General features: G+C 36.7%; 1 protein-coding gene across 5 annotated transcripts in view; it reads left to right on the forward strand.

The window, feature by feature from the left end:
- Nucleotides 1–16,245, forward strand: part of CTNNA2 (catenin alpha 2) — a 1,323,879-nt gene that overhangs the window by 276,260 nt on the left and 1,031,374 nt on the right. For all 5 annotated transcript variants that reach the window (XM_043917729.1, XM_043917730.1, XM_043917731.1 and 2 more), the window contains one exon: nucleotides 13,980–14,175. In XM_043917729.1, the coding sequence (XP_043773664.1) occupies nucleotides 13,980–14,175 (196 nt within the window). The remainder of the gene's footprint in view (nucleotides 1–13,979; nucleotides 14,176–16,245) is intronic.

The following is a 16,245-nucleotide window of genomic DNA, read 5'->3' on the forward strand; positions in this document are numbered from 1 at the left end:
ATCTACACAGTCAAAGGCTTTGGCATAGTCAATAAAACAGAAATAGATGTTTTTCTGGAACTCTCTTGCTTTTTCGATGATCTAGCAGATGTTGGCAATTTGATTTCTGGTTCCTTTGCCTTTTCTAAAACCAGCTTGAACATCTGGAAGTTCACGGTTCACGTATTGCTGAAGCCTGGCTTGGAGAATTAAATGTAGAGGGAGGGTAATTAGGAAGTTTGGAATGAACATAGATGCTCCGCTTTATTTAAAATAGATAATCAACAGGGAGTTACTCTATAGCACAGAGAACACTGGTCAATGTTATGTGACTGCCTGGATGGGAGGGGGGTTTGGGGCAAATGGATACACGTATACATATGGCTGAGTCCCTTCACTGTTCACCTTAAACTACCACAACTTTGTTTGTTAATTGTCTATACCTCAACACAAAATAAAAAGTTAAAAGGGGAGGGGAAGGGGATGGTCATCCTTACATTCACTTACAGTTAAATGGTGGTCACGTTTTTAGTACTATCATTAACCTCATGTTTCTTTCCTGGGGTCCTTTTAAGTTTCTGGTCTGCTTTGTGAGGATGTTTTTGTATGTGTTTGAGAAACTGGTTAATATAATCCTTAAATCCTCTTAACGAGGTATACATTGAAGTGTAAGGTCACCATTGCCAATTCCTTGGATTTGTGGACCTCACCTTTCTTTCAAGATTCCCCACTTGTCATTTGTGACTCAGGGCCATCTGGAGTGGGATGGTGGCACCAGTTTAAGTCGTTGTATGAAACATTACTCTGGCTTAACTTTTAATTTCCTATTTTAGATAAAAAGCCAATATAATGTCTGAGCATTTTCTTGGATCTGGTGGATTATCTACTACCTTCTGTAGAGTGTTTGCACCCTGTGTTGGAATCCACTGACTTTAAAGAAGGAAGATGTCAAACAAAATGGAGTTGTCAGTCAAAGATTATAGTAAAAAGACTAGATGAATTTTCAGGTTACAGAAGCTTTGGTTAGCTGGATCCTTTAGTGTTCCAATCAACATAGTGTTGATTGGAAAATCATTTTTATTTATTGCAGTTTCAGATTTATATGTGTCTAGTCTTTCTTGTAATAGTCTAATTTCTTTATTCATTTTATTTGAAACTTGAATTCAAAATAGTGAATCATGAACATGATTTAGTCATTCTTCAATTTAAGGGAACATTAAGAATAGCATGGGATTTTCTCAGATGAGCGCTAATGTTTAGAACATTTAGGATTTTTAAAAATGGAAACACTTCACTCACTTAAAATACCCGATTTTAAGCAGTTGCTCTTTCAGTGAATTCTGACACTGTTTCAGCGTCTTAATTTTGAGGATCATTTTTCATTGCTGTACGTGTAGACATTTTGAAAGTTATGCAATTTTAGGAAAATCTGTGTTGTTACTAGATCTTTTAAACAAGTTTGTTTCATGTGATTATTTGATTTACATGTTTTATCAAGTCTGAGCTGTCATCAATTGTAAGATATATATTTAAATACCTTTAAGAAAAAGTAAAATTCTATCAGATGTACCTTTTACATGGTAAAGATTATAGAATTCATTCTCACTTTGCATATTTAAAAGTGTGGGGAAAATGTATATCTTTGAATTGACAGGATATATTTAACTGTCTTCCATTAAAGACTTTTGGAGATTTTAAAGTATATATGAAATACTGAAACGTCAACATACCTTAAATGACAATGATTTTTTAAAAAATGAATTTGAGTATCAATGAATGAAGATTGAGACTAATATCATAATAGTAAACATTAGACTGTATCATTTATAATAGGGCCACAGACTTTGGTTAATCCTTTTTTTTAATTAAAGTTAGTGCAAAAAGGAACAGTTTATCTATTACACAATTTAATGTCCATGAAATAAACTCAAACCAGCTTCTAAGGAGAGGTTCCAATATTCTTGAAAGTACTAGAATCATACAAAGATTTCTCAGTATTACATTAAGAATGATATCTTATCTATGACTTTAGATTACACACAGTGAGCTTTCTACTACCCTTTGTGAGTACCCCTCCAATGAGATAAGTGGTATCACAGTGAGGCAGTATAAACATTTCCACCAGTGTCCAGTATAATACCATTTCTCTCTTTGCTTATTTGTTTTTAGTGTGTTTGAGATATATAATAGGTGGAAAGAGAGGTGGCCTGAACTTCCTTCAAGCACAACTGAATACTGCTTCTCTCAGACAAGTTCTGGATGGCAGTGAGTCTAGACCATACTCCTTGGAGGTTACAGGAAATTTAGCTCATTATGCTGCTACTTAAATATGAAACAGCATGCCTTGACACAGAGAGGAAAATGTTAATTTAACATCTTTTAAATTTTAGAGAAAATTATTTTTTTTCTGAAGAACAGGTGCCTAAAGAGAAGGCCAGTCTATTTCTCTTGGCTGTAGATGCTGGTGAGAAACTTGCTAGGAAGTAAGTTTGAATCACTTCTAATCTAAAAATGAATGGGTGATCCGCGGCCCAACTCATTCACTCTGTAAATTGTAACCAGAGAAAGTTTATCCTAGAAAAAAAAATTAATGTATCTATAACTGGCTCTTCATCTTGGCCATAGAAATTCCTCAAACCCAATCACAGAATATCTTTTTAGGGTTAGTTTTAAAGATCTGCTTTTTGTTGTTAACAGATTTTCCTTGACTTATAATGAGGTTATGTCCTGATAAACTCATCGTAAGTTGAAAGTATCATGTTGTAAATTCATTTAATCTAACATACTGAACATCAGATGTTAATAGAGCTTACCTTAAATGTGCTTTGAACATAGCTTTATAGATGGGCAAAATCATCTTACACAAAACCTGTATTATTTATTTTTTCAAAAATTAAAAAAAAATTACTTTGGGCTATAGTTGATTTACAATGTTATGTAATTTTCAAGTGTACAAAAATCTGATCCAGTTACACATATACCTAACATATAGCACTGGGAACTCTGCTCAATATTCTTTAGCCTACATAGGAAAATAATTTGAAAAAGAATAGATACATGTATATGGATAACTAAAGCATATTTTAAATAAAGTGTTGAATCCCTAATGTAACTGATTGAATACTGTACTGAAAGTGAAAAATGGAATAGTTGGATGAGTACAGAATAGTTATAAGTGAATCCATTGTTTCTCCTTGTGATTATGGAATGGTGGGTTGACTGGGAACTGAGGCTGCCTCTACCTAGCATCACGAAAGAGTATCATAGCACATATTGCTAGCCCAGGAAAAGATCAAAAATCAATGTTCTAAGAATAAATGTGTATTTCTACTGAATGTATATTGCTTTCTCACCATTGTTAAGTTGAAAAGTCTGTAAGTCAAACCATCATAAGTTGGAAACTATCTGTATACTCTTCAAGATAAAGTATTTGGGGAAAGATACCAAAGCATCTGAGTGAGAAGGCCCTATTTAAAGTTGGGAATGAGTCTACCAAAAATAATAAATGGGAAACATTACATATAGGATTTCCTTATAGCAGTAATCAACTAGTGGCAGTTCAGGTCTGTTTTAGATATAATAAAACCTTACCTTCAAAGCTTAAGAATGCATGCTTCCAGGACTCACTTATCAGTTCACTTATCAGTGAACAAACATCCTGATCTACCTTGTCAATATCAGATAACTCGGAAGAAATTTCAAAGACAAAGTGATGAGAATTATTCTTCAGTTCAGTTCAGTCACTCAGTCATGTCCGACTCTTTGCGATCCCATGAACCGCAGCACACCAGGCCTCTCTGTCCATCACCACCTCCCAGAGTTTACCCAAATTCATGTCCATTGAGTCAGTGATGCCATCCAAGCATCTCATCCTCTGTTGCCCCTTCTCCTCCTGCCCTCCTCAACCTTTCCCAGCACTAGGGTCTTTTCAAATGAATGAGCTCTTCACATCAGGTGGCCAGAGTATTGGAGTTTCAGCTTCAACATCAGTCCTTCCAATGAACATCCATGACTGATCTCCTTTGGATGGACTGGTTGGATCTCCTTGAAGTCCAAGGGACTCTCAAGAGTCTTCTCCAACACCACAGTTCAAAAGCATCAATTCTTCTGTGCTCAGTTTTCTTTATAGTCCAACTCTCACATCCATACATGACCACTGGAGAAACCATAGCCTTGACTATACGGACCTTTGTTGACAAAGTAATGTCTCTGCTTTTTAATATGCTGTCTAGGTTGGTCATAACTTTTCTTCCAAGGAGTAAGCATCTTTTAATTTCATGGCTCAATCCCCATCTGCAGTGATTTTGGAGCCCCCCAAAATAAAGTCTGACACTGTTTCCACTGTTTCCCCATTCTTATTCCTCTTAAAATGACTAGTACATCATTACAAAAGATCATCGTTTGTAATTCTGACTTCTGAAGCTGTGGAAGCATCAATAACTATGGTTCTTGTAGTTACTTCTTTTTTTCTAAAGCAGGGTATGGAGTTTTGTTTGGGAAAAAACACCAGTTCAATATGAAATTCTAACGCAGTAGTTTCTATCACATGGAAGTCTTACTTTAGCTATCAGTGAGACTACTATGTCTGTATTATCACTTCTTTTTGATAGAGCACTAACATCATCATGCTGGTTTCTCTTCAAAATGTACAGTATACATATACCTTAAATTTCATGGAGATTCTGTGCAAGGAAATAGCTTTTAATGGGCTATACCACAAGGTGAGCATATATAGGAAGCCATATTTATGCTTATTATATAATTACTAAATGAATAGATTAAGTTGTTTCTGTGTGTGCATTAGTCACTCAGTCGAGTCACTCTTTGTGACCTCATAGACTGTAGCCCACCAGGCTCCTCTGTCCATGGAATTGTCCAGGCAAGAATACTGACATAGGTTCCCATTCCCTTCACCAGGGGATCTTCCCAACCCAGGGATTGAATCTGCATCTCCTGTGTCTTCTGCATTGCAGGCAGATTCTTTACCATCTGAGCTACCAGGGAAACCCTAGATTAGGTTGAAAGTGAAAGTGTTGGCTGCTCAGTTGTGTCCAACTTTTTGTGACCCCTTAGACTGTAGCCTACCAAGCTCCTCTGTCCATAGAATTTTCCAAGCAAGAATACTGGAGTGGATTGCCATTTCCTTTTCCAGGGATCTTCCCAATCCAGGGATCAAATCTGGGCCTCCTGCATTGCAGGCAGATTCTTTACTCTCTGAGCCACCAGAGAAGCCCCAGATAGATTAGGTTATCTGGGAGTTATTCAAGGAAGACTTCATTTTGACTCATTACTTGGTAATTTTTTTTTTTTTTGGTAATAATTTTTTAACTTGGTACTTCTCAAAACCTGACTTAAGATTCTATTACCATTAGAGCATTTTAACTCCATTAAAGAGTTTTCCTCGTTAACAAGTTTTTCATTTATCTTTAGTTGCTCCTGGAATAAATAACTTGTTTTTGATAATTTTGTTTTCAAATAGTCACCTCACAGTACTCTTGCTTTTTTTAAGCTGCAATAGTAATCAAAGCTCTCTGTTATGTTTGCTGAGTAATTATGACAAATAAAATGCTTCAGAGCAGTGCAGCAATAGAATTCATAAAGTCTTACTACACACATCTGAAGAGTACATGAATCTAGTAAAATGGTGCCCAAGTCATCATTCTTTTATTTATTTTTATTTTTTAATTTTCAACTCTTGATTCTCTTTTATTGGTTTTCTGGAGAGCTCAAATATTGGCTTAAGTCACAGCATTCACATCTGTATACTCTTACTTTTCCAAGTTTCTTATGATTGCCTAATAGAGAAAATTGCCTTTCAACTATTTGATCAACTCACTGACAAATTGTTTTTATGTATGTCACGGCCCCTAAGATAAGAGGAAAGATTTACCTCTAGAAGCCATTGCTATTTCTTTCTCACTTTCTTTTGCTTCACCTAAACCTCTGTTTCTGAAAGTAAAGCCTATAAATGATATATAACCTAATTTTATGTGATGATTGTGAAATATCCTAGCAGAGACCTACATAGACAGAAGCACTGTAAGATCTACGAATTTGCCTTCTAACAAGATCAAGGTGACTCTACAGTATAATAAATCTGATAATCATTTTTCTAGAATTCAGTAATTCTCAGATTTTATTGGGCATATGAATTACTTAGGAATCTTGTTAAAATACAGAATCTCTTTTAGTAGGTCTGGAGTGGGCCTTAGAGCCTATATTTCTAACAGTTCCTAGGTGACAGTGCTAATCTCCAGAGCTTACTTTGAATCAACTGCCCTATGGGTAAGGCTTAGACAAACTACACTGTTGTTGGTTATGGACACAATTGCTAAGACAAAATGCCTTAGTGCTCTCACCATTGCTTATCATTTTGGAAAAAGTCTTCTGTGTTTATTGCACTTATATGTCCAGGAAGCAGAGAACTGATCAAATAGAAGAGATGTAGTCAGATAAGTTGTCTTACAATAAAACAAAGTGCAAGAAAAAGAAAGGATGATGTGGTGTTGGCTAACTGCATTACTTACTGTTGTATAAGAATGGAGGGTCTATTCCTATAATAGAATATTAGGTGATGAGAAGTCTATGAGTTTTATACTCATATCACACTGATCCCATCACTTCATGGCAAATAGAAGGGAGAAAAGTGGAAGCAGTAATAAGACTTTATTTTCTTGGGCTTGAAACTCTGTGAACCGTGACTGTAACCATAAAATTAAAAGATGTGCTCCTTGAAAGCAAAGCGATGACAAACTTAGACAACATGTTAAAAAGCAGAGACAACACTTTACTGACAAAGGTCTGTATAGTCAAAACTATGGTTTTTCCAGAAGTCATGTGTGGATGTGAGAGTTGGACCATGTAGAAGGCTGAATGTTGAAGAACTGATGCTTTTGAATTGTGATCTGGAGAAGACTTGAGGGTCCCTTGAAATGCAAGGAGATCAAACCTATCAATCCAAAAGGAAATCAACCCTGAATATTGATTGGAAGGACTGATTCTGAAGCTGAAGCTCCAGTATTTTGGCCACCTGATGGGAAGAGCCAACTCATTAGAAAAGACCCTGATGGCTGGGAAAGATTAAAGGCAAAAAAAGAAGAGGGAAGCAGAGGATGAGATGATTAGATAGCATCACTGACTGAATGGATAGGAATTTGAGCAAACTCCAGGAGATAGTAAAGGACAGGGAAGCCTGGCATGCTGCAGTCCATGGGGTCACAGAGAGTCAGACACGATTTAGTGACTGAACAACAACAGCACCATACCATGACATATCTGAAAATAGGTGCCAAGCCTCTGACTATTGCTGAGCTTTTCCATTGGCCAGGGTTCACTGGGATCATCATTATGTCAAGGTGGCAAGACCATTGACCACTTATACTCTCATCTATGAACTGTAGGATTTTTTCTCTTCTTTGATGAGAGGCAGAGACTTTGAGGAAATATTTGAGGTGGGACTAAATAAAGTCAAGTATCCTTTTAAGCTAAGATTGAGGAATGTACTGAGAGGGACCTTATTGAAAATTTAGAGAGAAGTTGACACAGCTAATGAGTCTGAATGATGTGATCAGTAGATCCACTTAAAGAGTGTTGATACAAAACTATACTTAGAAATGATCCGAGAACCCCTATGTTCACAGTGCATTGTTCACAATAGTCAAGTCATGGAAATAACCTAAATGTCCACTGAAAGATGAATCGATAAAATTGTGGTATATGTATGTGTGTGTGTGTGTGTGTGTATATATATATATGTACACACAATGGAATATTGCTCAGTCATAAAAACATAATAAAACAATGCAATTTGCAGCAACATGGATGGACCTACAGATTATCATACTAAGTGAAGTAAGTCAGAAAGAGAAAGACAAATATATGATATCACTTATATGTGGAATCTGAAAAGTACACAAATGAACTTATATTTAAAACAGAAACAGAGTCATAGAGAACAAACTTGTGGTTGCCACAAGGGAGAAGAGGTGGGGGAGGGATGGATTGGCTGTTGGGGATTAGCAGATGCAAATTATTTTATATAGAATGTACAAACAACAGAGTTCTACTGTACAGTACAGAAAACCATATTCAATATACTGTGATAAGCCATAATGGAAAAGAATATGAAAAAGTTATATAACAATCACTTCACTGTACAGCAGAAATTAATACAATGTTGTAAATCAACTACACTTCAACAAAATAAATTTTTAAAGTAAAGGTTGGTGGAAGCAGCAAGTCTTTACTAATGTAGGAGGGAGAAGATAAAGGTAGGGACAGAAAGACGTAAGCTTGATGGCCCTTCTAAAAGCTATTGGAGTTTGGAGAAGGAAGATATGTTGCTAAGAGAACAAGCCAGGAAATATTTCTAGGAGAAAGAAGAGGTGGGTCAATAGCACAAAATGAGACAGAGTAGTCTGATAAGAAAAAAATAATTTGATTCGGGCAATTCATTAACTACCTTAGTGAGAGATCAGTTTAAAGAGGACTCTGCTTCAAGATGTGTGGGGATGAAAGTAAAATTTCAGTGGCCTGAGAAATTAATGGAAAGAGAACAAGGACACTAACAAATATGCTTCTCATTTTCAAAAAATATATTTGCACTGACTAATAAAATCTAGACTCCTTCGCTCAGCTTTCAGAACCTTTCAAAGTTTTATTCCACCACATGTGTCTAACCTTGTTTTCTATATCATTGATGTACAGCCCCCTTCTCAAGTGAGAATGGTCTCCTTACTGCCTAGAAAACACCATGTCCATTTTCGCATTTCAGTGTTCATGCTATTACTCTGCATATCTGTTGCTGAAACTTTATGTTCTCTATATTTTTTTTAATCTGCACAAAAGATATGCTTACAAATTGTTAGAGAGGTAATGGGACTGTGTAGATCTTGAATGACTGTTGGGTGAAAGTTGGTGTGGGGATTAGACAGTGCCTGGTTAGGGTAAGTGGAGGCATTCCATTCAACCAAGAGTTTCTACGGAATAATCATCTCTTAAAAGTTTGCCAAGAAGATGCACTAGATAGGTAAAAGTCTGTAGGTCATGTCTGCCCCAGACCTAGTCCCAGCCTCAATGTCAAACTTAAGCACAGAAGTTTATAGTCTCCAAGGCTCATTGGTATGTGTCTTTATTATTTAAATCATCTTTTATGTTCCTCATCAAAATTATAATTTTCTTCATACAGCATTCTATATTTTGTGTTACAGTTATCTTGGATAATATTGATTTATGGTTATTGTGAATAGGATATTTTAAACTAGATTTTTCATTGGTAATGCTGATCTACTTGACTTGTATTGCTGTCTAGTATTAGCCACAAATAGTTCTAATAGTTTTTCTTTTAATTCTTTTGTATTTTCTTGATACTATCATAATCTCTATAAGTAATTACAATTTAGTGTCTACCTTTATAATATTTATATCTGTCCTGTCTTTTTTCATATCTAAATGGTTGACTTTGTACTTTAACAAAACACTGAATAACAATGGGGAGAGTTAACAATTATTTCTGTATTCTAAACTGATTAAGACATGAGCATTTTGGAGCCACCTAATTTTCTCTCTATTCTGTGCTCTTATATCCGTTTACGTTCTTCCACCTGTGAGTAAATGAGTTTGCTTTCTAAAAGAGGACTGAAATGATTTGCTGCATTTGAAAGTAATCACACTTTTCTTAGGACCTTCCTGGTAATACTCCATGTTTTATTTTTTGGCACAAACATAACAGATACTTCATACAGACTTGCTATTATGAACATTACCTAAACTGTGCTTAATACAGTAATGAACCATGAGATAACAGAAAAGTTGACATTTGTTTGCCTTTACGGAAAAGGAACCACAATGTAGTCATTTTGATAGATTCATTATCACCTTGTGCTTCATCCAGCCCAGCATTTTGCGTACAAGTTAAAGAAGCAAGGTAACAATACACGGACTTATACTCCTTTCCCAATTTGGAACCAGTCCATTGTTCCATGTCTGGTTCTAACTGTTGCTTCTTGACCTGCATACAGATTTCTCAGGAGGCAGGTAAGGTGGTCTGGCATTCCCAGCTCTTTAAGAATTTTCCATAATTTGTTGTGATACACACAGTCAAAGACTATAGCATAGTCAATGAAGCAGAAGTAGATGTTTTTCTAGAATTCTCTTGCTTTTTCCACGATCCAACAGATGTTGGCAATGTGATCTCTGATTCTTCTGCCTTTTATAAATCCAGTTTGAACATCTGGAAGTTCTCTGTTCACATACTGTTGAAGCCTAGCTTGGAAAATTTTAAGCATTGCTTTGCTAGTGTGTGAGATGAGTGCAACTGTGAGGTAGTTTGAACATTCTTTGGCATTGCCTTTCTTTGGGATTGGAATGAAAACTGACCTTTTCCAGTCCTGTGGCCACTGCTGAGTTTTCTAAATTTGCTGGCATAATGAGTGCAGCACTTTCACATCATCACCCTTTAGGATTTGGAATAACTCAACTGGAATTCAGTCACTTCCACTAACTTTGTCTGTAGTAATATTTCCTAAGACCCACTTGACTTCACACTCTAGGATGTCTGGCTCTAGGTGAGAGATCACACCACTGTGGTCATCAGGGTCATTAAGATCTTTTAAGTATAGTTCTTCCGTGTATTTTTGCCACCTCTTCTTAATATCTTCTGCTTGTGTTAGGTCCATACCATTTCTGTTCTTTACTGTGCCCATTTTTGCATGAAGTGTTCCCTCAGTATCTCTGATTTTCTTGAAGAGATCTCTAGTCTTTCCCATTCTGTTATTTTCCTCTATTTCTTTGCACTGAGGAAGGCTTTCTTATCTCTCCTTGCTATTCCTTGGAACTCTACATTCAGATGGATATATCTTTCCTTTTGTCCTTTGCCTTTAGCTTCTCTTCTTTTCTCAGCTATCTGTAAGGCCTCCTCAGACAACCACTCTGCCTTTTTGCATTTCATCTTCCTGGGGATGGTTTTGACCACTGCCTCCTGTACAATGTTACAAACCTCTGTCCATAGTTCTTCAGACACTCTATCTATCAGGCCTGATCCCTTGAATCTATTTGTCACTTCCACTGTATAATCATAAAGGATTTGATTTAGGTCATACCTGAATATTCTAGTGGTTTTCCCTACTTTCTTCAATTTAAGTCTGAATTTGGCAATAAGGAGTTCATGATCTGAGCTACAGTCACCTCCTGGTCTTGTTTTTGCTGACTGTATAGAGCTTCTCCATCTTCAGCTGCAAAGAATAGAATCAATCTGATTTCGATATTGACCATCTGGTGATGTCCATGTGTAGAGTCTTCTCACACACATTCTCAATATGTGTTGTTGGAAGAGGGTGTTTTGCTATGACCAGTGCGTTCTCTTGACAAAACTCTGTTAGCCTTTACTCTGCTTCATTTTGTACTCCAAGACCATACTTGCCTCTTACTGCAGGTATCTCTTGACTTCCCACTTTTGTATTCTAGTCCTCTATGATGAAAGGGGCATCTTTTTTTGGTGTTAGTTCTAAAAGGTCCTTATAGAACCATTCAACTTCAGCTTCTTCAGCATTAGTGGTTAGAGCATAGACTTGGATTGCTGTGATATTGAGTGGCTTGCCTTGGAGATGAACCGAGATCATTCTGTCATTTTTGAGATTGCACACAAGTACTGCATTTTGAACTCTTCTGTTGAATATGAAGGCTAATCCATTTCTTCTAAGGGATTGTTGCCCACAGTAGTAGATACAGTGGTCATCTGAATTAAATTCGCCCATTCTGGTTCCATTTTAATTCACTGATTCCTAAAATGTCAATGTTCACTCTTACCATCTCCTGTTTGACCACTTCCAATTTACCTTGATTCATGGACTTAACTTTCAGTTTCCTATGCAATATTGTTCTTTACAGAATCGAACTTTATTTCCATCCCCAGTCACATCCACAATTGGGTGTTGTTTTCGCTTTGGCTTAACCTCTTCACTCCTGGAGCTATTTCTCCAGTCTTCTCCAGTAGCATATTGGCCACCTACCGACCTGGGAGTTCATCTTTTAGTGTCATATATTTTATACGTCAATGTGTTAATGTAAATCCACATTAAGGAGAATGCTCTTGTCTCCCAGAAAAGTGACTTTGGAGACATACTGTCTGTCTTCTGAAGGTTGCCTCTGTAAGTTGGGGCTTCCCTTGTAGCTCAGATGATAAAGAATCTGCCTGCAATGCAGGAGACCTGGGTTTGATACCTGGGTTGGGAAGATCCCCTGGAGAAGGAAATAGCTGCTGCTACTGCTGCTAAGTTGCTTCAGTCGTGTCCGACTCTGTGCGACCCCATAGATGGCAGCCCACCAGGCTCCCCCATCCCTGGGATTCTCTAGGCAAGAATACTGGAGTGGGTTGCCATTCCCTTCTCCAAGGCATGAAAGTGAAAAGTGAAAGTGAAGTCACTCAGTCGTGTCTGACTCTTAGCGACCCCATGGACTGCAGCCTACCAGGCTCCTCCGTCCATGGGATTTTCCAGGCAAGAGTACTGGAGTGGGGTGCCCTTGCCTTCTCTGAGGGAATAGCTACCCTCTCCAGTATTCCCACCTGGAGAATTCCAGACAGAGGTTACAGTGCTTAGGGTTGCAAAGAGCGAGACACAACTGAATGACTAGCACTTTCTGTAGGTGGAACTGGAAAGACTCTAAAGTGTGACTGACTCCATATACATTTTACAGCTAACTACCATTTTTTGGCAGTCTTATTCTTAATGATTTTATCTTTCTTTTTTTAGCTAGTCTTTGTGCTTAAATGTCCTTACAGAGTCCTTCTTTAATTCTCTGTATCTAATTAGTTAGCAATCAAAAGAAAGCTGAATATGATGGTTCCCATTTCTATAGTAACCACGTCTGAAGTAATGGTTCTACTTCATTCATCATCTTAGTTCATTTTCTTAATACTTTTTTTTCCTTCTGGTATTATTATCTTTCCTAATAAACTGACTAGACATTGATTGTGACTTGCCAAATCACTTTGCTTGCTCTGTAATTTGGAGTAAAGAGCAGAGACTAAAGCATTTAGAACTTTTCTGTCGACTAGCTTTCTTGATAACTTCCAATAAAAGGTTTAGTTTCCTAAGCAGGATAGACACCTCAGTGCAAATAAACTACAACACCCACATTCCTGTGAATCTGATAAAAATAATGCAGAGGTGTAGATGACTAGCTAAAGAGAATATGAAACAGTTGCATTCATTTCCCTCCCAGACTTCTCACTGGCAGAAAATATTCAGAAGTCAATAGGAGATAAGGTATTTAAAAGATATTAAAAGCTTTGTTAGCAGATTGAATTGCTCTAGATGTAGCACTAAAAGAAGTTTGGCAATTGAAATATGTATCCAAACTATGATACCTAGAAAAGGAGTGATAATGCAAATCTAGTTTCTATTCTGGAAATTTTCGCAGGTTAACCAAATGTTGAGACTGAGTCATTCAGGCTCTTCGGATCAAATTTACCACATTGTTTTTATAAGATGAAATCGGAAATAGCAAGAATCTTCATTTAAAGCCTATGGAAAATGACACATAAATCATGCATTTTGATGGTCCACCATTAATTAACTACTATTTCATCTCTGTCCTCACTTTTGAGCTCACTTGGGTACTGGTTTTCCTGACTGAAAGCTCAAAGGCAGTTCCACCGTTTATTCTATTTTCTTTCCTCCCTGAATCTAGGTACTCTAACCAGCACTATATTTGTCAATCTGTGAAAGCACAACCTCCAGTGGGTTGAAAATTTTGAGCTACTTACAAGTCTGCTCTTCCTCCTTTATTCACATCCTTTTTGTTTTTTTTCCCTTGCAGGAAATAAATAGCTATTAATTTATATGCTAATCCATATAATTCCACATTTTCCTTAAGATGACGCTATGTGAGATGTATTCATGATTTAATATACAAAGGATATTTTAAAATTATGAGATAATAATACACTATTTCTGGACAGTTATGCAGAGCAATTTTACAATTGTTCTTTTGTATTTAAGGTGACAACACTTGTCAACACAAGCAACAAAGGCCCATCTGGTAAAAAGAAAGGAAGGTCAAAGAAAGCCCATGTACTGGCCGCATCTGTAGAGCAAGCCACTCAGAACTTTCTGGAAAAAGGTGAACAGATTGCTAAGGAGAGTCAAGATCTCAAAGAAGAACTGGTTGCTGCTGTTGAGGATGTCCGCAAACAAGGTAGGAAGAACGATATTATTTCAGAGGGATGAATATGATGTTTAAACAGTGGATTTTTTTCTAGAAAAATAAGACTACTCTTAAATAAGACTACTCAAAAGAGTAGTCTTATTATTTTTTTTTCGCCTCTATATGCACTTCTCATTTTTAATTTTGCTGGAATTAGGTGTACAGGCAGGTAGAAATTTCTTTGTTGTGGCAGTTTAACACAGCTACAGACACTCCATGTCTGCTGTTGCTCTTCAGATTGTTTTCATCTGGTTGATGAAACCAGACTCTCATGTCAAACTTAGGTGTTGGGGAGGATACGATGAGAATCCTTTGTATTTATAAAGTCACTGAAAATTCAAGATTTGATAGATGAAGGGAGGAGAATACAGTGTAAGAAAATTAATATTGCTTTTGTATGATTCCCAAATTTCTATTTTCAGTTCATGACTTTTCTCAAAAATCTATCTGGTTAACTAGCTACCAATTGATCAATTATATAGCTAGGAAGCTATCAATAATATTATTTATTTAGTATATTAAAATTTTTTAATTGTAGTAAAATACACATAAAATATATTATTATAACCATTTTAAGTGTATAGTTTGGTCATATAAAGTATAATGATATGGTTGAGTCACTAATCTCCATAACTTTTTCACCTTGCAAAACTGAAATTCTATGCCTATTAAACAACCTCCAAGTTTGCCTTTCCCCAAACCACTGGCAATCACTATGTGAGTTTCTTTTTTGAAGAGTTTTACTACTCTAGATGCATGCAAGTAGCATCATAGCATTTGTCTTATTGTGATTGGTTTATTTCACTTAGCATAAGGTCCTTGAGGTTTATGCATATTGTGGCATATGTCAAAATGCCTTTCCTTTTTAGGGCTGAATATTATTTTATTGTATATTTATACTGTGTTTCATTTATCCATTCATCTGTTGGTGGACATTTGTGTGCCTTTAACCTTTTGGCCATTGTGAATAATCCAGCTATGAGCATGGGTATACAAATATCTCTTTATCACCCTGCTTCCAATTCTTTTGGATTTACATCCAGAGGTGATATTGCTAGATCATATAGTAGTTATATTTTTAATTCTTTGAGTAACTTCTCTACTGTTTTCCATAGCAGCCTTGCCATTTTATACTTCTACTAATAGTGCAGAAGGGTTCCAGTTTCTCTATATCCTTGGCAACACTTGTGATTTTCTGTGTTTTTTTTTTTTTAATTTTATAGTAGTAATCACAGTGAATGTCAGATGATATCTCATTGTGATTTTGATTTCCTTTTTTCTAATGATTGACTATATTGAGCATTATTTCGTGTGCTTGTTGGCTATATTTATATCTTCCTTGAAGAAATGTTTATTTAAGCCCATTGCCTTGTTGTTATAGAGTTATAAGAGTAGACCCTTTATCAGATATTGTTTTGCAAATATTTTCTCCCTTCCTGTGGGCTACCTTTTGACTCTATTGACTGTATCCTTTGATACACAGACATTTTAAATTTTGATGTGGTCTTGTTCAGCAGCTTTAGTGGAAAATTCTAGGACACCATGAAATTAGAACAAACACCTACATCCCCCTCATCTCTGTCCTCTGTTTTCTGTCTAATAAATGCCACATTTGTTGTTATTCAGTCTCCCAGTCCTATCTGACTCTTTGCGACACCATGGACTGCAACATACCAGGCCTGCTTGTCCTTCATCATCTCCTGAAGTTTGCCCAAGTTCATGTCCATTGCATCAGTGATGCCATCTAGCCATCTCATCCTCTGATGCCCTCTTCTCCTTCTGACCTCAATCTTTCCTGGCATCGGGAACTTTTCCAATGAGTCAGCAGTTTGCATCAGATGACCAAAATACTGAAGCTTTGGCTTCAATATCAGTCCTTCCAAGGAGTATTCAGGGTTCATTTCCCTTAAGATTGACTGATTTGATCTCCTTGTTGTCCAAGGAACTTTCGGGAGTCTTCTCCAGCACCACAGTTCCAAGGCATCAATTCTTTGGTGCTCTGCCTTCTTTATCGTCCAGCTCTCACAGCCGTGCGTGACCACTGGGAAAACCATAGCCTTG

The sequence above is a fragment of the Cervus elaphus genome, chromosome 11 (assembly GCF_910594005.1).
Source record: "Cervus elaphus chromosome 11, mCerEla1.1, whole genome shotgun sequence".
Taxonomy (NCBI): domain Eukaryota; kingdom Metazoa; phylum Chordata; class Mammalia; order Artiodactyla; family Cervidae; genus Cervus; species Cervus elaphus.